A 24,996-nucleotide genomic window follows, 5' to 3' on the forward strand; every position below is an offset into this window, starting at 1 on the left:
TATCTATTTTATCTTTCCTTACTAATTTAATTGTGTATATCTATTGAACTCAAAAATGATCGACTGGTATTTATACATTTTAGTCTCTTCAAAAATAGTTATAATACACATACTAATATAATTGATTAACATTATATATATGTATGTATTTGGAAATATTAAGTTTCGTTTTCTGTTTTCGAAACTTGCTGCCCCCTGCGTATCTATACCATTGGTCAGGTACTTCGAATTCGCTGCGCGAACGCATCCTAGAAGTCGATCGCAAAACGTTTTCCGTTTCTTGGCTGCTTGAAAGTGCCGGCTATAAACACGAAAGGCACCAGCGAATGCATTCTGCGCTGTAAATAAATCTTCCATCGAATTCGTAGCAAACTCGTGACCCCACGTCGCTCGAACAATGCGATTCTAATAGCTCTAAAATTTCCGCATATGTTACGATCGACCACGTTTCGACGATGAGAAACAACGATGGACAAATAGTTTGTGAAAAGAAACCTCTTATTCAAAGTACTTTCATTTAAAAGTTGCATCTTCGCAATTTATTATGTGGGACTTAATAGATTCTAAATTTTCTAAATGTTTTAAATTTTGAATTTTAAAAGTTTGTTCCTCTCTACATTGCTCATTTAAAAGTTTCAAATTTTTAATTGCTACGGTAGAATTTTTAGTTAATCTTATTGTTAGTGTGGCTATGTGTTTTTGAAATGCAAAATATGCAAGGAATCCGGGATGGTCAAAAGTTGCTTTGAAAATGACTGAATCTCACTGACTTGGGCTTGTCCCTCAATCAATCCTTATTTTCCACGGTTTCCAACCTCAAGCATTCACTGACCAAATTTTCGACCTCTTAACGCACGCGATCCAACTCTGACTGAAGCTCGGTTTACAACGGGCTTGGTCTCTAAAATATCTACGTTTACATATAGTGTAAATGTTTCTTCGCAATTAACAGAGAACTTGCAGTTGATATTTGAATATTAAAATTGACAATTATTTGCGCGATGCTAACTCCTTCGCTTTCGTGCATGACGATGAAAAGAAAAGTCTACAGTATCAGTTGCAGTTTCTTACTTTCAAACGAAGCCTAACGTAACAAATACATAATTCTTATGTATGCTATAGTGGAAAGCATACAAAAGTCAAATTTAGAATATATAATTTAGAATATATAATATAGAGTATACCAGAGTGTCGGGTCTGTAAAGAAAACGAAAGAAATGCAACAGAGTAGAATTCATGTAACGCGTTCAACTTTTTTTTTTTTTTACGCCACGGAGCTAGAAGAGAGTGAAAAACAGAGGTGGAATCAGGAAAGGTGACAAGTGTTACAGACTCGCGGTCGGAAGCACATTCCGCGAATGGAGCGAGCACAGTATATTTAGAAAGGCGGCAGTTTATCCGCGCTATCATCGTTTACCATGCTATTTATGCGTTTTCGCCGTTGTGCAACGGCCTTACGGCCGCTGTTCCATGCTGACCCCCGTTCCATGGACGCCGGTTGCGTGGGCGGTCGCCGGATTTCGTGGTTAACCAGATATTGGGATAGATAGTCGATCAATATTGTCAGCACCGACGTGCAGTGGCTTTGTGCTCATGAATCGCAGCGAGGATCGGCTTAAGCAGCCGCTTATCGTTATCGGATGCCTCGTTCTCAAAACAATTAACACTGATTCCGTTCGAATCACGTCTGGTCCACGTAAATTCCAAGCCGTTGGCCAGCAAGTAGTAGTTATTGGAGGAAGTTTTCACACATCCCAGCGTGTACTCGTACTCTCACAAATTTAGAATAAATAAATAGCTACTGGCTGTGTGTTAAATCGTTTCACAGATTGAATTATATATAACTAATCAATTAAAAAAGAAAGAGAATTGTTGCAATACGACTTACATTGTATTTTACCTTATATATATTTTTGCACGTTCGTGCATTTCAATTTCAATTTCACGTAAGCGCGAAGCCGCTTAATAGCAATCCAATATCGACGTCGAAAGTGCCCATAAAATCATCCTCGATAGATGATACAATCAACGACGAAACGTCGAGATCGAAAATGTATCCTAAAGTGTTACAAGGATGCACCTTGACACGGTGACTATCAGGTCTTATTTACCCTCCCGGTCTCGGTTCGCTCGTTGTCCAAGCGTCCGTATTAAAATTTACATTTTCGTGCACCCTGACAATACGCAAAAGAAAACACGGAGGAAGATACAGCGATAATTGAATGGGTGCTAGCCGGTAGGCGATACGGCCCTGCCCTTCAGACACGTCGCGGTTCGGCGACAAGATGTGCGTTGGTTTCACTACCGCCGCCACCATCGTCGTGGTCGTCGTCGTCGTCGTCGTCGTCGTCGTAGTCGTCGTTCTAGCGGCCACGGTCGACTCAGAGGCCAGCAATGCGGTTCTTCCCCCGTTACACCCCGTCGATCGAAATCGAACGAAATATTCTCTCTCTCGGCTCTCTCTCGGCCTGCCGGCCGGCCAGCGCGCCGCGTGTCTTGCGCGTACATACTTATACAATCTCGCCGGTCCATGTATAGGCGCGAGCGCGAAACAAACTCGATCTGGTATTCGTGCGCGCGTGCGGAGGCAAAGCGCGAGTCGCCGTGTGTGCGAGCGCAGAAAAATCGCCAGGGTGTATTCTGCGAACACGCGGCGCGCGGTTGTTTGTATCGGTACGCGCAGCAAGCGTGCGTCGTCGTGCCGGTCTCGCGAGGAGGACATCGCAGGAGGAGTTGCAGCAGTTTCGCAAAGCAACGACAATGATCGCCGTGGAAGGCAACCGGTTGCAACCGCTAAAAATACGACCGACTATGCCGAACGTCGACGAGGAGTTAGCTAATGCGCCAGCCGGCCAGAAACTGTTCCGTTCGTTATTAAGTTGAACGAAACTCGGACAGCCTTCTGGCGCCGCATCACTGGGCCTGGTTGCACGTACACACGTGCCAGTATCGCCCTTTAGTGTATACACATGCGTGGATTCCTCAAGGATCCTCTAAAGACCCTTTCCGGGAAACAAGCTCCCTGTTTTCGGTTTCTCCTTCGGTTCCTTTTTCTTCTTTCTTCCCTTCTGTCTTTCTCTCTTGGCGAAGGATGAGAGCCTCGTTTCAACATTCTTCGGTGTTCTGTTATTCGTTATCGTAATTACGATATTCGAGTGGCGCGCGAGATGGAAATCGCGTCTGTCGGAATGATAGGGGCATTTTGGGACGCCTGTAATCTATCGCGGTGGCGGTGATAGTCGAACGCGAGAGAGAATCGGCGTGCGCTCGACTCTCTGCCGCATAAAGAAACACGTTTTTAAAGTACGGTATTAAGGGCTACGTAATGTATAACATCAGGCCTGATAAGATATAAATGTAGCATACAGCGGATCGTTATTGCTCGTAATAAGCTGCGACATTAAGAGGCGCGCATCGGTGTGGCTGGCGTTCGACCGAGCCGCCCGAATATTATCGCGTTGCAACATCTCTTCTCCCAGGGTTGCGCGGTGTTGCGCGGTTTCTCTCTTCGGCCGTTCGCGACGAAATAGCTGTAGAGACCTGTGAAAATGGTAGCCACGAAAAAGGACAACGCGAGGTGGCTCTCGAGGAACGTGGCCAGCATCGTGAATCTGCGCGTTGCTACGATTTTGCAGCTGATCCAATTCCCTTATCTTTCTCCTTTCTTTCTTTTATTTTTATTCTTTCTTTTCTTTTTCAAAATATTAAATTGCTACCTCTTTGGCCGAGACTCGGACGTAATTTTGGGCTATGTCGTAAAATGTATATACTTCGTTTCATTTTTTAAGAGAACGATATTAATCGGGTCGTCTCGTTTAAACTTCCAAAGCTGGTGGTTAGAATCTATCAATTATTTATTCGTTTTCGTCAATTTCACAAACAGCCACAGGCCGCTTAATAACATGTACGATGTTCGCCTTTACACGGTGTAAATAAAAAATAATCGCTGCTCAACGCTGGAATATGTTTTTGACCAGCGTTTCTGTGAAATTTCCCATCCCATCCCATTCCCGTGCCGTGTAAAATATCTCTCCGTGGTTAGTGCGACGATCAAACATGCAGCAGCTACGTAATCTAGAAATAATTCAATTTAGCCACATCTCGTCCAATTACGCGACAATGCACGGCCGGTGCATTACGCGTATTATTCCTCGCGCATTTCTCGGCCGACTGCATTTAATTTTACTCTGCGTTGCAACCCTTTGCTCATCCTCCGCTCGGTACCAACCTACATACTTCGTCGTCGATACAACTCGTATTCAATTCTTGCAGCATTCTGAAACAGTAGGATATATTATATCTCGAATATCGAAACGTGCTCTCGCGTCCTTCGGGCGCAATTATATCAGAATCATACTTGTCATCGATTATAAGATGATTACGTGTTGATTACCGAGGCAATTATTTGCATGAACGCGCGATCACTCACACATGCTACTTTCGTGCTTGAGTTTTCGAGCTCGTGTACAGACGGCGCGCATATGTCGAGAGAGAGAGAGAGAGAGAGAGAGAGAGAGAGAAATCACCCCTCCAGTACGACCGGTGTTCACGGGTAAATTGTTCGTCGTTCGTCCGACCGGCATGTCGTTGTATAGTCGTTGTATAGTCGTGATAAAACGAACGAACGCGAGCAAAAGTTTCGGAAAGAGCGAACGTAACATACACATACTGGACGCGAGTTGCAGGTATTTACGAGCGAGTGGAGAGCACGAGCTTGCCAGAAGTCGGCAGGTGCTCGTGGCAAAAGGTGGCGTCCCGAGACAGCCTTGAGAGAGCGTGCACACGGGTCGTTGCTTTCGGCGAACGATGAGAAACAAAATTAGTCGCCTTTGCCGAACGAAGAGCTCGCCTCGTAGCATCGCCTCTCCGCGAGAAAGTCAGCCACTTTTGTGAAAATCTCTCTCCTTTTTCTTTTTCTTCGCTTTCTTCCCGCTCGCTGGTTAATTTGCCGAATGACTGGCAATACTGTTGGCCACCAGTTTTCGGAAATTTTCGGACCTGCTCCGTGCCACGTTTATCTGCTACGTTTCGATGAAGGTTTCGCGGATAAATGGAATTTCACTGCCTCGACTAGTAACGATGCATATAGATAGTATCTATGCAAAATTTTCGTACCTGTTATACTTAAATATAGTTAAAAACCGACGAATATATTCAGAGAACGACGCAAACATTCTTGGAAATATACGTACAAAAAGCTCTTGCTAACCAAAGCAATGCTGGCTCCAGTCGTTTGAACTGATTCGTGTTTTGCTGATCAGTATTGTTGAATCATATTAAATTCAGCCAAAGAAATGTACACTTTTTGTATATTCCTCATATCTACACATTTCCTATTAAGTTCACTGTATACTTACTTGCAGTAATTTCGTTTAATTTACAGCTCGCTACCGTACAGTAATAATCAAAACGCTGCGTTGGCTCTGCTCAATAAAACAGCTTTCTTGCAACGTTTCTTTATACCTTATCGTGCTCTCTTAATGCCACATATGTATTCACAAGCCGTGTATGATTCAAAATTATTACCTGCATTGTCAATGAAACAAATCGAAGAGTTTGAAACCACAAGGAAGTGGATAGAATTTTTATGTTTCCTAACAGACTTACCGATCATTCCGTTCTCATTTCTATCTATCTTTCTTTTTTTTCTCTTTTTTCGTTTCGAGACCTTCAATAAATATATTTTATAACGGTGCGTTAAAAAAAAAAAAAAAATGGTCGAATTTTCATCCAAGAGTCTCCGTAAATATTAATATTTTATACTCGGTATCTTAAATAGCCGAGCGGTGGTAGTAAAAGTTTCTGATATTGCGGAATTATTGCGGAGTGTCGTCGGTCGTTCCCAACAAGACGGAGAACACGATCTCGACGCCTAAAAATCGAGCAATCGGCTAGTCTGGGGAGAGAGGACGAAGGGTCGTCGGCATAGAACAATGGAACACGGTTGCACCTCGGTTCAAGGTCTGACGGGGTGCATTTAGAAATCGGTTTAGACCGAATTCACCAATTTAGCAAATAGACAATTTCAATCGCGCGGGTGGCAATTTCAACTGAGCCGGGATGTCTCGTGAGTTGCGAGATATCCAGAGGAATCTGCGCGTTTTCGCTGGTTATCGACGTTAACGTTTGATAATTAGTAGAAAGGAGAGGGACAGCTTTTTGCATCGGTTGTTTTTATATTGCGCGCAAACTGGTTCCTTTTAAAAATTTTATCGCAGCGCACCTCTAAAGAAGGAGAATCATCTCGGTTCCTTTACGAAGGCGTGTGCTCTTCAACACGCGCAATGACTTCGTTTTTTGCACTGTACGTGAGAATGGAATTTTGATTGATTTTTCTTTGGAAATTAAATTTCGCGGGCATTTCCCGCGTTCTCTTCTTTCTTCCTTTTCGGCTTTCATGTTCCTTGTTTTTCTCTTTCTCTCTTCGCAAGATTTACACTTTATGCTAATTATAAACTGCAACTGGGAGAAAATTACGAGGTTGATCGGTGATCTCGGAATCTCGGCACGAACTACAAATTCCTGCAGCTAGGGAATCATTGGCGTCGGAGTTCAAGGACGATAGACCGGCGGAACTTCACCTAGCTTAACTGATCTAGAGCGAAGATATTCTTGATACATCGATTACGGGAAACTTAACCATTTTACTACGGTGTAATGGTTTAGCGCAGGCTACAGTGTATTGCATGAACGTCCATGCCAAGGCAGATTCTGCAGGAACTTGTTTCGCAGTGCTTCGTGGGATATCGTAACAAAAAATCGATTTTTCTTGTTTCATCGATGATACTGCACAAGTATCGTTGTGAGTTTCATTACATTTAATCGGGCAAAAAAGGAAATGCTGCGTCTTACTTGAATCGTGATCGAAATGTCTTAATTTATTCGAAAGTCAAGTCAATGCTTTATTTTAGAAAAGATGCTCAATAGCGTATGGTCAGTATACAAATACATAATTAGCATATGTACGTAATTAGTAACAAAGTTGTGAAATAGAATAATCAAGTTGTAAAAAATTCAAGAATGATCTCGTTCTCGTACTACGTAGTAACCGTGATTCCCTTTGAACTACTCTTGACATCGTATCTAATTTACGACGTGATAGGGAGCCTCGAACGATCCAACTATGGTTTACGACTCGAACGATACTTTACTATTATTTCTCGAAAGTCGTAAATATCTTTCCTGTTGCATTTTCTTCCGATCTGCCGTGATTGCATGTATCGCAGAAAAGAGTACGGACGAATGCATTTTCTAGGCACCCTGTATGCAGACACAGAGGTCGTTGACGGGACTGCGGACAGCGAGATTTATCGCGAACGATACGACGAATACTCGGGAAATGCAGTATTTTCCATATTTGAAAACGAACAGTCCAGATCGTATCGAAAATGACATTAGCACAAAAGTCTTTTTAAAACAAAATAATCTAAAATTCCAACTGAAAAAGGAAACGAGGCAGATGAACGCTAGATATTTAAGAATAAAACTGTGGTCAAATCGGGAGGAATGGTCGTTAATTAATATTACGATCAAACAAAGCTGGAGATAAGGATGTTGACGGTGAGTAATTAAATTAACCGAAACCGACATCGACGAAATGAAAATGCATTCCTTGATCATCCCGTCGCGTCTCGCGTTATCGCGAAGAGATGGAGCTACGATCCCAGGCAGCCCCGGGCTGGCAAACATCGCCGTTGAAAATCCGGTGGTGCAGCCGGTGAGCCGGTGCTCTAGCGGGGATTCGTAGGGAAACTTGACGAAGAGGCGAGAGAGCACGGGCGGTAACACGGAGGGGGTTGCAAGTTGCAAGCCGGTAGGGACGAGTACACGCGCCCGTATCCGGAGGCGAACGAAGTGCGGCGCTCTCGGCCGGTAGGTGCGCTCGTACTTTGTGCGCCGGTGAGCCGAGCAGTGGTGGGGAGGGGTGGTACAGTGCCACGTGATCGTACCGACCAATCGCAGGCACGCATAGCCGGCGTCCGGCACATGGCGGCGCGCCGGCTTTTAGCACCCGCAGTCGCAGTACGTCGCAGTCAGTCGCAGTGGTAACACGAGCGAGAGGGTAGTTGTACGCTCCTGCCTTCGAAAGGAAAGATCGCGGCGAGGGGGAGAGAGCGAGCGAGTAAGTGAACGAGCGCGCGCGCAAGAGGGAAAGAGAGAGAGAGAGAACGCAAGCGAGCGCGCGAGATAAAGAGAGAAAGAAGGAACGAAAGAGAGAGCGCGGCGCCCCTTGCCTCCGTTTTCAGTGCTTCAGTCGCGCGACGACGCTCTCGGACGCTTTAGTCAGTCGGTCGGTGACGAAGCTCCCAAACGTGATACACGCGCCGTTACGTTACGTTACGTTACGCCGTTCCGTCGAAGGGGAGAACGAGAGCGAACGAAGCGGGGAGAAACACCGAGGAGGAGACGAACGAACGAAATAACAATTGTATCGGTGAAAACAGATACGCGAAGGAAAAAAGAAGGAAAAGAGGAGAAACACGAACATTACGAGCGACGACTTCTGACGGTTTGCGAGTCGTCCTCTTGAACACACGAATCTCCCATACGATCGCAATTCCAACCAGAGTGTGAATAATATCGAGAAGGCCATTTTCATAGCACGGCTTTACACGCGGTGAAAGAAAGCGCGCGAGTGTAAGAGAGAGAGAGAGAGACTGAACGACAAGGAAAGAACGTGTGTGATTGTGGACACGAGAGATTACGACGACTAGCAGGCCCACACGTTTCCAGTGTACGAGCACGACACTCACGCCCGTGCGTTATTCACGTCGTACACACGCGTCGCACAGAGAGGAAGACCCGGACGAAAAAAAGAAAGAAGACAGAGAAACGATCACCGACGAAGCGACGATTTTATTTTTGTACGGTGCATCGTTGTTTTTCCTACGTACATTACACGAGAAGAGTAGATCGCTCGATTTCTGCTTGGTGTAGCAGCGGCACTCTCTAGTCCTCGTCCTAGAAATAATCCAGTGTATGTGGTGTGCACGCGCGCGCACGTGTGTTTCGTTGTTTTCCGATCGTTTCGAGTTCAGACTTTGTCTGCGAGATACACGTCTCCGTTCGGCGCGGTTCGACCGTTAAACTGACAACGACAATTTGATCCAGAGTGAGGTGAACTACACGAGGTGAAGGAAGAAAAGGAGAAAAAAGCAAAAAAGAAGAAAAGACACGGGCTGTGAAGAAAGGAAATAAGTGGAGAAAAGAAATCGGTGAATAAAGAAACTGTGATTTATTACTATCTGTGCGAACTATCGACGTACGATTCGAGTTCACCGGTGCGACACAACGCGATCATCTTAAGTCGAGCGATATGCCGACGAGTTTGTTCAGCGAAATGGATCGGGGAGCGAATGGCGGTGGCACTGCCTCCCTCGAGGACCAACGAGCCCTGCAATTGGCGTTAGAATTATCTATGCTTGGTCTCGAGGGTACTCCCGGATGCCCGGGCACTGGCACAGGAACCGGCACCGGAACGGCCAACGATCCGGATCCTCTGCAAACGACACCGGCAGGCGTTTTCGAGGAGGCACGTTCGAAGAAGAGCCAGAACATGACCGAGTGCGTGCCGGTGCCTAGCAGCGAGCACGTGGCAGAGATCGTCGGCCGACAAGGTAAGAGCACGAACATAACCTCCACTTCTCGCGGACTTTCTTTGGTCGTCGAACGTTTTCTCCTTTCCTTAGTTTTAAAGTAATCGATATTCCGTAAATTTAACGCGTTAAATCCCGACGATACGTTGATGATAATGGTTTATCGATCAACGATAAATTTTACGGTCGAAAAGCAAACGCAGAGAACTGCTGCGTGTTTCGACAAGTTGTGATTATACACGACGGTTTAGCGCAAGGTACTTGGAGTCGTTCGAATCGCGTACAACTGCGCGTCAACAATGACATTCGTTGTACTCTTTAATATATCGATATAAATAGAAATTCCTTCGAAAACCTTGGGTGACCAAAACATGGTTCGATACCGTTTCTGGTATATGGCCTGAAATATTTTTTAATTCAATAAATATCGAAACGTTCGTCGGCAAAATGTCGTCCTATTACGTTCTAATCGCACTCCGTATGCTACGTTTACGTAAGTTGAATTCACACAGTACGTTACTTTTGCGTTCCTCGTTACCGGAATCTGTCGCGTACAGCACCACTGACAGTTCATTGGCACGGGCGTGAGTGTGGCGCGAGAAACGCGGTATCAAGTAATGGTGCAATTAAACCAATCTAACTTCGAAAAGCAAATTTATTTTGAAGCCTGATGGAACATCGTGCAGTGAACCCTGTCGTAGGTCGTGGTCGTTCGTCGGCTACCTTCGTGATCAGCCTAGATACGACTTTCTTGGTTCCACGATAATACAAAAAAAAAAAAAAAAAGAACAAGGCGAAAGATGGGAGAAAGAAGAGGAACAAAAAGATGCATATGAAAATACGCTTAATTTATAATCTGTTGCTGCATTAGTTATAAATTGTGTCAGCTTCGTAAGAAAACGATTATTTATACCTCATGGTTGACTGAGATCGATGACATTTTCGTAGCTCTCGCATGCAAACATTTCTTGAAACAGAAAAATCGAGCTCGTCGTTCTTTTATCTGTGCCGCGGCCGTATTCTTTTTTTTTTTTTCTTCTTTTACACTTAAGTTTCCAAGAAAGGTGTCAAGAATAGCGACGTCATACTTTGTCAGAGAACGACACTGCGACATCTAGAAATTCGCATGGCGCGCGTTAATGGATACGCCGTGCCAGATAAAAAGTATTCCACTCTTGCCATTTTAAATGCTCGAAGAAAATTAATTACTCTATTGCTGATAAATTTGTTCGATCGCGCGAAAATAATTGGATCGACTATGTATGTTCGATCGATGTTGTATGTAGATCGTATCGTACCGTTTTCTGCGGGTAAATGATAATTATATTGTTATCTGGTATCGTAATTTGACAATATTTACAATGGTTGAAAGCCAGCTGCTTGCCAGAGGACACAACGCGTCGACGACCGTTAAACCTAGAGAATTTCAAACAGAATATCAGGGTGGAAGTTTTACGAGCACCTTTCTTCCTTCCAAATGTCAAAGCCGCCGTTACAAATAAAAATAACAGACACGTACGTGACACAGACGCTAGACACCTACTTCCGACCTTTTTATACTACGACGATATCCACCGTGGTAAGTCGTGGTCAATAACTTGGAGTCTTTCGTTTCGTCCATTCTCAACGACGTGAAATGACAATTTTTGCCTTTTATAATCCACATTTCGTCGAGCACGCAAAACGTGGAAGATCCTCCCGACGTGGAGAACTCGTCATGGCTAACGAACACGTTTTTGTACCCTTTCTAGGAACGTGAAAAGATAATCTTTCCATTGAATAGCGAAACAGTTCGCAATCGTATGTTATCAGGACAGACGTATTGGTTTGTGTTTCAAAATTCAGGAGAAAACCTGAAACGCCGCTGCGCGGCGCCACGTGGCCTGCCATTTAAATCTTAACGTCTGTTATAGATCGCGCGCGCGCAACTCCGATCGCAGTCATCAATATCCGAGTCTCTCTGGCCTATTCTTTATCCACGCTCGTGAGATTCATGTTTTTCACCGATTAATCTCCAAGATGAAAAACGGTTCTTTTCGCTCCGAAGCACTTAATCGCGCACTTTCAACATTTGCATCTTTGCTCTCGATACATACATACCTCGATACGATTTCACACGCCGATTTCTGTACGCAGAACGATGGAAGTACTTTTTATTTTGATCTCTTTCGCGCGTTGGAACAAGCGCGATAAAATAGAAGACGGCGTGTAAATAGACACGGAAGGTGCGCGCCTATCGATTGCACGTGCGGTAGATCGATCATTTGCAGCTCGTTCTCGATCTTCCTCGTGGTGTCTGTCGTCACGTACGTACGAAGGCAATTTGCCTCGCGCGTTACACTTTTGCAAATTCGAAATTGGTCGCTTGCCAACTCCGCGGTTGACGTATCATACATGCATCCACCGAATGTTCGAGTCGATAAAGGTACAATTACAAATTCGCCTTTCGTTTCTGCTCTTTCGTAACTGGATATAGTCCCCCGGTGTAATATGCATTTCTGCGTTCGATAACTTTATTAACGTGTTGCAACGGTTACCGCGATTTACAGGGATCGATAAGTCGAACGTGATGGTGTGTGTACCTACCACCTAGTTGTTGTTTTTTCAGCCGAGTTCAATGTCTCGCGCGATCTTTTTATTACGCCGACGTTATTTTACTGCGGCTCGCGAGAGGTGCGCTCCTCGGCCCCGATATCTGTTCGATAACGTTTTATTATATCTGAATATAACGTACCTGGCAACGGCGTCGTTCCAACGACGCCTAAAGCATTCATCGATAGGAGGGAAAACGATGGCGTGTAAAAGGAAGCCGTATGGTGCTCGTCGGCTCATCACGTGAGACGCGCTAATATTGACCGTCCAATAACATTAGACTCGGACATTTAAAACGGTGTCAAGACTGTTTCGTGTTTTAAATTCAGTACCCGATGCGGATTTCCGTACGTGGTGCTTATCGTGTCTTCCGTTCAGCCCAGCCTTTCTCGCATCCTCCTCTCTCCGCGCCGCTGATCTCCCGACTGACAATGAGAACCGCTGGCGTGTCGTGCGACCGAAACGCGCGCGAGTAGAGTAACTGCTTACTCGACGATGCTTCTGCGTGGCGTGCGCAGTGCGTACTCGCCCAACGATTACGCCGTACCTTCGTTCAGATCTATTTTCATTTATTATGTATCGCGAGCTTGGTATTAGTGGTTGGTATATATATTTTTTTAAATTAGTCAACACTCCTATAGAAGCATCGATTAGAAGCAAGGCTCCTACGTCCACAATATAACGCGCGGAGTCGTTTATCCAGAAATTTATACTGGATACTACCGGTTACCACGGAGAAAATTGTCCGATGTGAAATGCGAGACAAAGGTGTACAAAAGCGATCGTAACGCGAATCTCACATTCCGTCGTTGACGTTTCCGATAATTTCCCTCGGATGGACACGTCTCAACGGTCGCGAATTATGATTTTCTTTTCTTACGTAAAATCCGCTTCCTGCTTTCCCGGTCGCACCGCGAGCCGATGACGGATCTACGTACATACGTCCGCTCTCGTTTCCTCTCTTTAACAGTTGCATTGTGTCTCGTAGATCCAGCTACGAGCCTTTTTTTCTCCCGAGGCGGCGACTGCAGCCCGCCTCGGAACCAGTTTAACATACCTGATACCATGAATCATTGCTACAGCGCGACTGTGTTCCCGGCCACTCTGGTACGCCTAAATCTCTCGACGCGGGGCAGAGCGTGGCTCCTAGGCGCGGTACACGCACGCTGATTCCCCGATGTACGGCTTATGCACGCGCGTCGCTCGCCCAGCGTTTCACGGCTGATGAACCAGCGTCCGTCTGAGCCGATCGTTCGGTTTTAACGGGAAGATCGGATCTTTCTGCGGAACGTAATCGTGTCGATTCAATAACGACGTCTAATGAGTTTGATACGCCGTTCCATTATGAGGATGTGGCTATTTGTTGAGCATTTTCGCTCGATTCACGCTCCTTTTCTCTCTCCTTCCCCACCGTTCGTCTTACTCGCGCTCGCGATTTCCGTCTCGTTCCCTCCGACCGGTCTGTGTTTCGCCGCCGCTGCTGCTGCTGCTGCTGCTGCTGATTCTCTTCTCCCCCTTCTCTCAGCCACTGTCACTCCGCGGTCTCTCTGCCTCTCCTCGTTTTCCTCGCTCCCTCGGGCCCGCTCTCTTTTTCTGGCTCGCTCTCCTGGACCGGAAGCTTGTAATGAGCGACTCCGTCGCCAGACTCGTCGCCTCGTGTCGCATCGCGGCGAACGATGACGTTACTTTGGAAACATCACGGCTGGTTATCCAGGTCGTTAGCTGCAGCGTCGCGTAACCGGCGCGGCGACGCGAACTGTGGCCCGCTCGCTCGCGTACGATGCTGCTGCACGCCGCCGCGATAGGAAGGAAAAAGCGTTTCGCTATTAACCGTCCCTCGATTCTGTTAAACGTGACGCACACGCGTTCGCTACGAGCACACCTCGTCCGTGTACGCACAACAGTACGCCGATTATTGTACGCGAGATCCAGATCTTATTGCAAATAAGACACGTTCGAAGCGCGCGAAACTTTCTCCGTGTGTATTTGCTTGGAATAGGTAGAGAGCGCGCGACGCGTGCCAGCTGCTGGCAGAACAGTTTTGTTTGTTTAGCGAAATAGGCGAATGCGGTTATCGAGGCTCTGAGGTTTATTTGTAGCCGGCACACCGAGATAGAGGCTCGAACTTGCGTTGTTCGTTGTCGGTTGCGCGCGTAACCGTAATACGAAGGAAATGTCGCCGGATTGTGCACGAGTATATGACGCCTGTGGTTTTTCCCGCGACCGATACGCGAAAGAAACGTCAGTGAGAATTCGAATGAATGCGGGGACGGCACGTTCTTTTTTTCTTTCTTTCTTTCTTTTTTATCGTGGCAACAGCACGTGCCCCGTGTTGCTCCCGCCACCTTACTTTTTCCACCGAAATGGAAGATTTGTGTCGACGATGAAACCGTGTTAATAGACCCGTACTGGCCCTACCGCTGTTCACGCGCCTTCGTAAAAAGCTGCCCACGAGGCGGGAGAATCTTTTCCCAGTATTTTACGACTTGTTCGCTCGGTGTGGTCAAACGCTATATAAGCTCCGAGATACAGAGGAAGAGGAGGAGCGGATTTGTATTTGCTCTTCACAAATTTACAACGGTGAACTCACACGTGCTGTTGCCTACAAACCCGAAAGAATTCCCTGCCCTATCGGCTTACGTTGCTGATAAAAATCTATCCCCCATGCTCGTACTTATTTTTATCGTACGCGCGGCGCAATTTGTTGTAATCATTACTTAAGTAGATCAAGTCGCTTGGTTCGACCGCAACCAAGAAACCGACTGTCTCCTTTTTTTAAAAAAAAAAAAAAAACGTCGTTACTGCGGTTGTCCGTAATAATTCCGGTGCAACGCGATGACAGAGATATAGGTGTAACGCGCGGCCAGGAAGAGGAAAGGAGCAATTACGTTGAAAATTGTTTCGAGCACAGAAAACGGACGCACGATTTCAGCCGCGGCGGGATCCTTGGCCATGATCGTTTTCGAAAGTGCCGTCCCTTTTCTTTCGGCCACAGTATCGGCCACAAAATTAAGAGTTTCCGCCGGCGAGAGGAATTTCAAAGCTGTAAGAGAGAGAGAGAGAAAGAAAGAAAGAAAGAAAGAGAATTCTCCTTTAAATACATTGTCGTTGTCATCAGTGAATTTCTTTCTTTCGTCGTTAACGACACGCTTCGTCACGCACGGCGATTGTGCCCCGGCATTCATCTCGTTTCGTTGGCTCTTTCGAGGCCGTGGAATCGTTCGCCCATATTCCTACTCCGTTCAGTTTGCGGCCGACGATGTCGAAACTTCCCGCGCTTTCTCCCGTCCGACGAAACCTTGAGCTTCGTCACCGAATCGAAGACGGATGAACGAGATCTTGGATTCTTGAACAGTGGCTATTCGAACCCCGTGTGTACATTCGTGACAAACCTCTTAAAAATGTTGGTCCCCTTGAGATCTTGAGAGAAGGAAAACAGGAGAAAATCAACGACGATGGCACAAATGGTAAAAGCGGCGGTAGTAGTAATGTAGCGACCCCGTGGTAGAGAACGCGGTGGTTGTTTCCTTTGTTGGGCTCCGAAGCAGCTGCCGACCCGACCCACACTGCCGGTCGGTCGATCTCTCTTTCCGTTCTCATACTCGAAACTCGATCGACACTTAAGCCCGGAACGGAGGAACGAGGGAACGATGGAAGAACGAAGAATAGAATGCAGGAGGCAGACGACGAATACCACACACGGGCGAGAAAAAGAAAAGATCTCTGAAAGGAGAGAGAATTCGGATGGAGGGGAAGACTACTGACAATGAGATCAGCGCTGTGAAAGACTCTGGTCGATGACGAACTTCCTCCGAAGGATCGAGTCCCCGCTGGTTGAGAACCACTCGCGGGCCAACGAGCCCCCGCCTAGCAGATGTTTACAGCGCGTTGGCTGAAATGAGCGGTTTTTCTCTTTTTTTATTTATTCTGTCTGCCATGTGCACCGACTACCCTCGGCCAGAGGTCGCTCGCCTTTCGAACCGCCCTTTTCCTATCTCCCAACAATTTTGTTTTCTTCTTTTACACGCGCGCGCGCGCGCGCGCGCGTCTGTTCCGTGAAACAGCCAGCCAAAGGAGAGAAATTTTCGAATGCGTAATTTCCATCGGCTTATACCGTAATTTATCGTTTAGCGGGTTTCTCAATTCGGCATGATTCAGTCGCGCGTAACGCGTGACGAGGACATACCTGGCGATATGATATAACGCGGCGATGAGTGTTTGATAAGGGTGGAGGGCGCGGGCAGAAGACACGAGGAGGCAAAGTCGCAAATTTCATTGAGTGCAATTATGCATACCACATAATTTAACGTGCACGTCGGCCCTCCCCGGCAGCCCGGGCGGATTCTTTCGGAATCCGGAGGCCCGTCACGAGCTACGGCACCGGCAGCAACGAAATATTATTCCCCCGATAAAAAGCACGACGACGCGCATGTATAATTAGAATACAAGCGTGCAGGAGCGACACTCCGCGCGCGGCCGGGTCCCCCGGTAATTGCGTTCTTCTGCATCTGCTCGAAAGCGAGTGTGCACGACCTTGAATTAAATTATGCTGCACGCGACTTTTATTACATTCCCATTCAAATGACATCCGCTAATAGGGACGTTAAACCGCCTCATCGTAGGTCAGGTGACCACGCCAGATCCTCCCCCCCCCCCTCCCCCCTCCCCCAGGTTCTAACGAGTTTTCGTTAAAAACAGGTCATTAACCCATTTGCATCCGTAAGCGGAATATTCCGCACATGACGATCGGATTATTCCGCGATCGGCGATCTTCATTTATATGTCAGTCGAATGCCGCTGATGTCTCAACGTAGTAGCATAGGTAGAGTCGTGATGCAAATGGGTTAATGCTCGTCGATTCTTTGCTTTGGATTTATCTTCCATCCTCTTTGGATCACATCTCCCTTGAAACAATTGCTCGCAGGTTTCATAAGTTTTCCTACATAGGTGTAACTTGGAGGCAGAGTTCTGTTGAACTCTATCCATTTGAACAAACTTCCGCTAGTTGGATCCATTTATCTGAACATGAATTCCAATTATGTACTATTACCGTCGCCCCTCGACGGAGTTCTAATGCACGTAATGCGTCGACCAATTTCACTTGATACTTTGAGACTGAAAAGAGTCTCGTAGGTCGGTAGGATGCTACGAATCGATGATCGACGCTCTCGCCGAACGAGAGTCTGTTTCGGGCTCCTGGGAGACAGGATAAGATAGAATTTCGCCTCCGGTAGGGTGGTTCGAGTGGCTCAACCAAACCGTCGGAAGTGGAAAATGTCTTTGTTTATTGCATACTAGCAGGCAACACGGCCAATACTCGTGGATATACAGGGGGGGAAATATCGAATATCCAGCCGAACGAGACGTGTACACGAACGAACGGACCAACGAGGGTTCGCTTTTCTCCTCTTTCCTCCATCGGCCTTCCTTCTCTCCACCGCGACCGCCTGCTCCTCTTCCTTTGTCAGACCTTTGTCCCGTCTTCTTTCTTCTCCTCTCTTTACCGCGGGACGGTATAGTAGCTGCCGGCCGAGCGCATCGCGTAGCGCGACCACGTTGCTCCCTGGGTCTCTGCTCTACGTATAATAGATAGAGAGCCCGGGCGAGTCCAGGGCTTGGCGAAATTCCACCACGATACGATCGTCACGTGTCTTATGTCGACGATTATTCGTCTATAAACGAGCGATTCCTTTGCAAAACACCTCTACGTGGAATGGTTCTGCCTACCGATCGGCGTTTCTCTTCTTCAACCGAGTACCAATAGCACTAGTGTCTCCTGCGGGTTCGTCGTCTGCGTACACTTACCCACGGTTGTTACCGTGTTGTTCGATTTCCTTTTTCGTTCGGCCGCGCATGCACGGAAAGACGATGGCCAGCGATCGACAGTGTGCATTTCTGTACCGTTAATGAAACGTCGTGCACGAGATCGCGATTCCGCCGCGCGCACACGTATTATCGGGTTTCCACACGCATTATTTCATGCGTAAAAGCGGCCACGAGACCGCCGGGCGCTTTATGAAAAGAGTACAAAGAAGTGTTATTCGAGCATCGAGCAACTCTTCGGTCCTTTCCCTTCTTTTTCTTTTTTTTTTTCCTTTTTCCTGTTGCCCCTCTCTCTCTCTCTCTCTCTCTCTCTTTCTTTCTTCTTTTTCCGTTGCTGTTCTCTCTAACCGTACGTACAACGGTGTACATCCTTTCTCCGATGCAGCACGCACGAGTATCCGATTATTCGAAGACCGCACACGTCCCGGGAGGAAGTGGTTCGCAACCGACCCACCTACACTCTTGTCTCTCTCTCGCTCTCTTCTCTTGTTCAATGCGTGTGTAACACACATATGGTACACACGGGATGGTAAGGCCCAAGCATAGTATGCACGAACACAGCCGGCTCGAGAATCTCTCTCTCTCTCTCTCTCTCTCTCTCTCTCTCTCTCTTTCTCTCTCTCGCTCCATTTGGCCAATCCGCGTCCCGTACTAGTCGGCTCGCAACAATGCACCCGACGTGGCACTTCCGTCCGGGCGAGAAAAGCGTCGCCGCTGCGCTGTCAGTCGGATCGTTCCCTTCCCGATCGACACCGTGGAATTCGACACCTGGAAACCTTGGGACGCGAAAAAATTTTCCTTGCCTACCTGCGGAGCTTCGTTACCTCCGGAACGCTCCACGTTCGTTCATTCAGTCTCTTCAAGTTGCAAATATACATGCTCACGGTACACTCTGATTCGCTTGATGAATATTACAAAAAGGCGAAGAAGAATGAGGATCTTGGTGATGTAACTACTTTTTGCTCCAAAAATGTTCCGACGTAAAATACAAAAAAAAAAGTTTAGGAATTTTTTTTATATACTCGTCGTATTATCCACGTAGGATTACTACAGCTTATTTATGCGAAATTATTACAATATTCAGGTGCAACTAGTTGCCGTAAAATATTACCGAGGATATGTAATTAATCGATATTTCTGACCGGCAAGAACCAGAGTCGTTTGCTACATTGGATTAAGTTTTTACACTAGAATTCGATGCGCGCTTTCTTTCGTTAATAATGCCAAAGGAAATATTAAGAAACGAAAATAATCAATTCGTTCGATCGATCGAGAAATTGAGATGCGTGTAAGTATCGCGAACGAAAAAACAAACGTACGAGACGTAATTACGATGTAAATAGCGTGGAAGAGTTTTTCGTATGCAGAAAGGGAAATGATATCGAGCGTTTACGTGATTTGATATCAGAAATTATTTATATTTTATCGTCAGGTTGTTAAATCGGTACAAGTCACTCGCATGTAATCGATTTCTCTCGAAGTTCACGGAAAAAAACTTGCCCCGCGCTAATGTTACATCACAGTGACATTGATTAGGGGCGAGTTGATTGAACCCAATTTTTATCCTTTTTCGAGATAAACTGGTTTGTTACACCTTCGTTTTTCATTTTATTTGCTAATTAGTTGTCTCGACCATCTTGCATCTACGCGCGCAATAGGATTTAAGTAGAGTTTCGTCTCGTTTGCAAATAGTACTCCGATATTTCTAATATTTCTCTCTCTCTCGAGCCAGCCTGTTAATTACTTTACTCGTGCCGCGAGAGTTCAAGCATTTGCCCAACGTTTCCCGTAGAAACGCACAATCAGTTCGGAGATACCAGGAAACCTGTTGCCGATCAGCCTCGACGAGCCGCGCGTAAAAGGTGGAAAAAAAAAAAAAAAAGAAGGACGGGCACGAGAGGTTAAACGATCGTGATCCATCGGTGAAAACGAGGAATGGTAACGAGATTCACGTGTCTAACAGGTATACCACGATCGTCCAGTTTCGTTGGCGTATACGCGCGCACCCTCTGCAGCCATGCAAAAAGGGTCGAACAGAAACTCGCAGACCTCACGTGGCGATTTCCGGCGAAGCCGCGCGAATGAATTTTCTCGCTCGTTCAAGGAAAAACCTCGACCTCGCTCCTCGGCCGACCTTTCCATCCTGGGCGAACCGTGTGAATGTCGAGCGGTATGGTGGTAGCGTGGCGAGTATAGTACACACACACACACACATACACATACACACCGTGTCGAGGTAAGAAAGAAGACGGAGCAAAGAGAGAGAAAGACGCACTGCGCTGTGTGAGCCTTCGTAGTACGTCGAACTGTGACGTAGTCGCCGGTGCGTGTCCTAGGTCAAGATTCAAGACTGTGTCTACTGCGCTGCTCGATCGTTTCTTTCTAGCCGAGGCTGGGCTTCATCCTTTCGCCTTCGTTCGCGCGTGTGTGCGTGCGTGTGCAGCGACTGGTCCCGCTGTCTGCCTCTGTGTGGCCCTCGTGCACACGTCTCCACACGACTGTGCAACACTCGTACGTACGAGTGAGACACGCGTTCGGGTTCTCGAACACGAAAGTACTCCGAACGCTCGTGTTGTGTAGGAATCTTTTACGAACGTATGCGACTGTTCTACGTGAGAAATTTCGAAATTCCATCGATCACTCGGATCATATACATATACCCATTGCGATTGTATTGTAATTGCGAAGTTTGAAGTAAATGCGAGAACGTACGTGTGATAGAAAATGAAGGAATTTAAACAGTCTTATAACCATCAGTTATATATTAATAACTTGTTGATATTCAGTGGTGTCTCGATATAGTTTCTTCTACGTATATTCAGATAACTTTCAAATTTTATACAACATTGCTATAATGAAATTTGAAGACACGAGCATAAATGTCCGCCGTAATGAACGCGAGGCAATGTGTTTGCACGATGAACCGCGCGTGCAACATGTGAACGTGTACGATGACTCGCGAACAGAGTACCTTGCTCTCTCTCTCTCTCTCTCTCTCTTCCTGTCGTTCGCCAGCTTTCTTTCTTTCGTCTTTACTCCATTTACTTCCACGCGTGTGTTCGTCCTGCTTCCTCTACACGCTCGAGAACCTTCCCTTTTTATCCTCGTCGCCGTTCCTCGTCCGTTGTGCAAGGCTCGTCAGTCCACTCTCGATCTCGAAGAGGCAAATCGTGTCCCAAAGTTTTTTGCTTCGGGTTTAATGAAATTATAGGGGCCGCGGGACCGACCGCGGCACAGTCGCTCGCGTCGTCTTTTTCCATCGTACACGGCCGAACGTTGGCCGTCGAAAGCGCGCGCCGTTCCGTGTTGGCCGGCCTTTAAAACACCGTCCGCGAGCAGTTTTATATACGACGAGAGAGTGCACGCGCGTTACGCCGTAGAAGAGCCGGAAGAGCTTCTTTTTGGTAGTGTGTCATCGGGACGCGGGGACCTGTCTCTTTCGGTGTTTTTAATTGTTCCGCCGATGCTCTCTCGGTGGCGTTTGAGGTTTAATCGAGATTGCGGTCGGACGCTCTCAGACGCGTTCTTTGCTTCCTTTCGCGGTTTCGACTTTCGATCTTGTAAAATTCGATCCACCTTCCTTCTGTGGACCTCCTGTGCTCTTTGTCACGTTTTTTTTTTTTGCCCCATTAACCATCGACCGTCAATCAAAAACGAGGTTTTGACATCGTCCGATAATTAAATTTTATCGGCTTCAGATGACTACCGAAATGTTTAATTGTATATAGAAATTTGAGATTGGGATTTGTTCGAGATCGTATAATTGAAAGATCCTCATTTATTTGTTGTATATCGTCGTGTCCATCATTTCGATTCGCTTCTGATTAAAAATATATATCTGTAATTTTACCGAACACGGGGAATTTCGAAGAGGAGCGTGTCGATGTTGCGATTGGCCACAGGTGTAAATATTCTTGAAATTGCCAAGCACCTTCTCAGCTTAAAATGAAGGGAATCACGACAGTATCGGCATTAATTTTAATTTTTGAAACGACTTGACATACCTGCGCGCAGAAATTTTTTACTGCAACACGTGTCAAAATACTTTTATGAGCCAGCTGAAATGGAATTTCTCCTTACGAAATCGTCTTTTTTCAAACCATCTCGCACCACCTTTCTCGAACGATCTCCTCCCAAATCTCCGCCGAGCCTTCAAAAAATCGCTGGTGTATCGATGCTCGTGCTTACGTGTCTCTACGACTCGTGAGACCTGGCGAAACTCGTGCGGGAGACACGTGGTCGGGCGGCAACGTGTAACTTATTAAGGTCTCGGTATTGGCGTTACGCAATCGCAAAAGTCGCGGAAAGGGAAAGCGGTGACTGCGGAGCCCGGTCTAACGAGACGCGCGAGCTAATTCCGAAGGATACGTTGGAAGGAATGGAAGACGAGTCATACACGCGGCACTGACCCACTTCCGTTTGCCTAACGTCGACTCTTCCACGCGCTAAAGAAACGTGCGAACCGCCTTTTGTTCGCGCTCTGGTAATTAACACGCCGGTGACAGGGTTGAATTACGCGAGGCCCTTTTCGACCTCGAAGACGAAAAGAACCGGTCGTAGAGAACTAATTTTCGATTCGTGGCTCTCTTCCCTCGTGGCCGCGTCACTCCGGACAACTCACGCTATCTTGTTTAGGTTAGATTTGACCCTGCGATGAGACTCGAAGGAAAAGTGGAATTATCAGCACCGATAAGGGAACTGACGGTTCAGTTTTAAGATCAAAGTTAGTAACGTTAGAAAGTTTTTCCTTACGTGCGAGAGCAACTAACTTGGTTCTTCTTCTGATATCGGAGTGCGGTTCGAAGAAATTGGTCGATTCGTAAATTACTCCAAGTGGTCGTTTAGAAGTATTGTCCTAATAACACGAATGCAATGGTCAGATAAATTTTCCGTGTAATTTGTTCAATTTGGTCTCTTTACCAAAGATTTTTATGAACGAATTAATTTCAACCTCTGCAAGTGTACAATTTATGTCAATAAATTTGGATACATTTTTTTCACTTATATTTAACGAAAGCCTCACGTTTGACGAAACATTTATCATACAAATTAAAATCGCAACTCGTTGGAATTACCGGCCGGAGAAACTACTGAATTCTGACATGTTATTGGTACATGTAACGCGATCGGTATTACGTTTGCGCAATCTTTTCTTTACGACCGTGATCGTACACATGAAATAAAGTTCAGGGATTTTTTTCGGTGTTCTCCCCTTGGACGAATGCTCTCGAAATTTATTCGACCGGTGTTCTCTCCTTTTCATTGCCACAGTGATTTAAAAAGCGCGCGGGAGGCACTGGACGAGACGGTCGACTCGTTCCGCGCATATTCGATGAAGAAATTCCGATTTTACATTTGGCGGAAAATCAGATTACGCTAAATGTCTCTTTCTCAACGACGTGGCACGCTAACGAGGCTGCGAGAGCCATCGAGAGGATAAAATGAGGCGGCCTAGCCTCGATTCATCGTTAATTGTTAGCGGGATACTAACTACGTTAAATTTCGCGCCGTTGCGCCACGTGATTCAAATTCCTGTCGTCCAACGTCGCGAAGGTAGTGTACATATTTGCGTCGAATCGCGTGGAGATTTTGGAGTAAAACATTTCTATGACTTTATGTTTTACAGCAGGATCGACTTTACGGTGTGGAACTATGTGTTTCGTTTGGTTAATTAAACTAAAGTTTTATTAAAAATTTAGTTTCATTTAGTCAACGACAGTGGGAATTAAAGACTAAATAAAAACTATGCAGGTACTGTTTCTAAAATTTAGGTACATTTATCATTTTACACGATGTGCCAGTGGGCCGATCATAAACTATACTACTAATGTAGTGTTCCATTTTCAAGAAATTTTACAAGCATGTATTTTCTATCGTTAAGAAAACTTTTCATTTGCCTTATATTTTTGCAAACGCGAAACAACAGAAGCGCCGAAAGCGAAAGTTGAAATTAAATTTAAATCAAAATTGACCGAAGCGTGGAGTTCTGAACCGTGTTTTCACACTTTCTTAAACAATATGTATCGAAACGTAAGTTTCTCCCGTTATCTGCATCTCGCGGCGCGCAACAATCAAGATACAATTAGATATACACAAGTTGAAATTCAAACGAGGAGAAAAAAAAGTAAAGCAAGCCCGAGCACAGTTTAAAAGGATTGGTTGAGGAGCGCGTCGTTGGAGGAACGAGTCCCGGAGGCATCTCCGAGGTATACCCTCGGTTCCTTCAAATTCCACAATTAACGCACAAAAATGGCCCGCTCGTTCCGGGTACTCGTTTCTGCTTCCCAGAACATCGGTCGATTTATGAAACGCCGAAGCGAAAGGAAGGTTCAAGAATCTTTCTCCGGGCGCGTATAAATCATGGGACATCGTCTCGGTTGGTATTCGGCGCCGAAACGGAGAAAGAGACGAAGACGGTGCTGTCTCGAAATTTCACGCGGCAAACTGTTCTCCTTCTTCCCTCCCCGTATAAACGTGCGGCCAGGTTGTGGCGCCGCGGCGGTGTTTCCGTGGTCGGGTAGGAGGTGAAATGATAACGACTCCTAATAGGTTGCGAGAGGAGAGATCCTCGGGGTCTGTGCGGTGCGTTCGTGTGTGCGTGTGTGTGGCGGCGCGAGCGTGTGTGTGTCGCGCACGATCCTCGTAGACAAAGAGGTCGCGGACGAGTGAAAGGGGTTCTCAAACTGGTGGCGAAACGGTTTGCTGGGCCTGGTTTCTCGCGTGTTTCGTTCCTTTGTCCGGTCTTTTGAAGAGCCGCCACGAAGGAGAGCAGCTCGCCTTGAGACAAAGCGCGCGCTGCCGCTGTTGCTGCCTCGTTCCGTCGTCTCGTCTCGTGTGCCTCGCCCGTCTTCTCTCCTCTTCGATTCTTCTTCTCTTACTCGTACCATCGCCATCCCGCTCTATCTCTTGCTTCTTGCCTCTCGTGGTTCACCATCCCACCCCCTCCCCCTCTCCTCTACTCCTCGTCACACTCTTTCTCTTTCTC

The 24,996-nt window shown here is 46.5% G+C and overlaps 1 protein-coding gene across 1 annotated transcript in view; it reads left to right on the forward strand.

Annotated features, from left to right (window-relative positions):
• Nucleotides 1-8,034: 8,034 nt before the first annotated feature.
• LOC122537847 (RNA-binding protein MEX3B) overlaps nt 8,035-24,996 on the forward strand; it is a 59,355-nt gene continuing 42,393 nt past the window's right edge. The window contains exon 1 of the mRNA XM_043671457.1: nt 8,035-9,617. Within this exon, the coding sequence (XP_043527392.1) occupies nt 9,317-9,617 (301 nt within the window). The 5' untranslated portion in view covers nt 8,035-9,316. The remainder of the gene's footprint in view (nt 9,618-24,996) is intronic.

Source organism: Frieseomelitta varia, unplaced genomic scaffold (assembly GCF_011392965.1).
Source record: "Frieseomelitta varia isolate USP_RPSP 00005682 unplaced genomic scaffold, Fvar_1.2 scaffold_933, whole genome shotgun sequence".
Taxonomy (NCBI): Eukaryota; Metazoa; Arthropoda; class Insecta; order Hymenoptera; family Apidae; genus Frieseomelitta; species Frieseomelitta varia.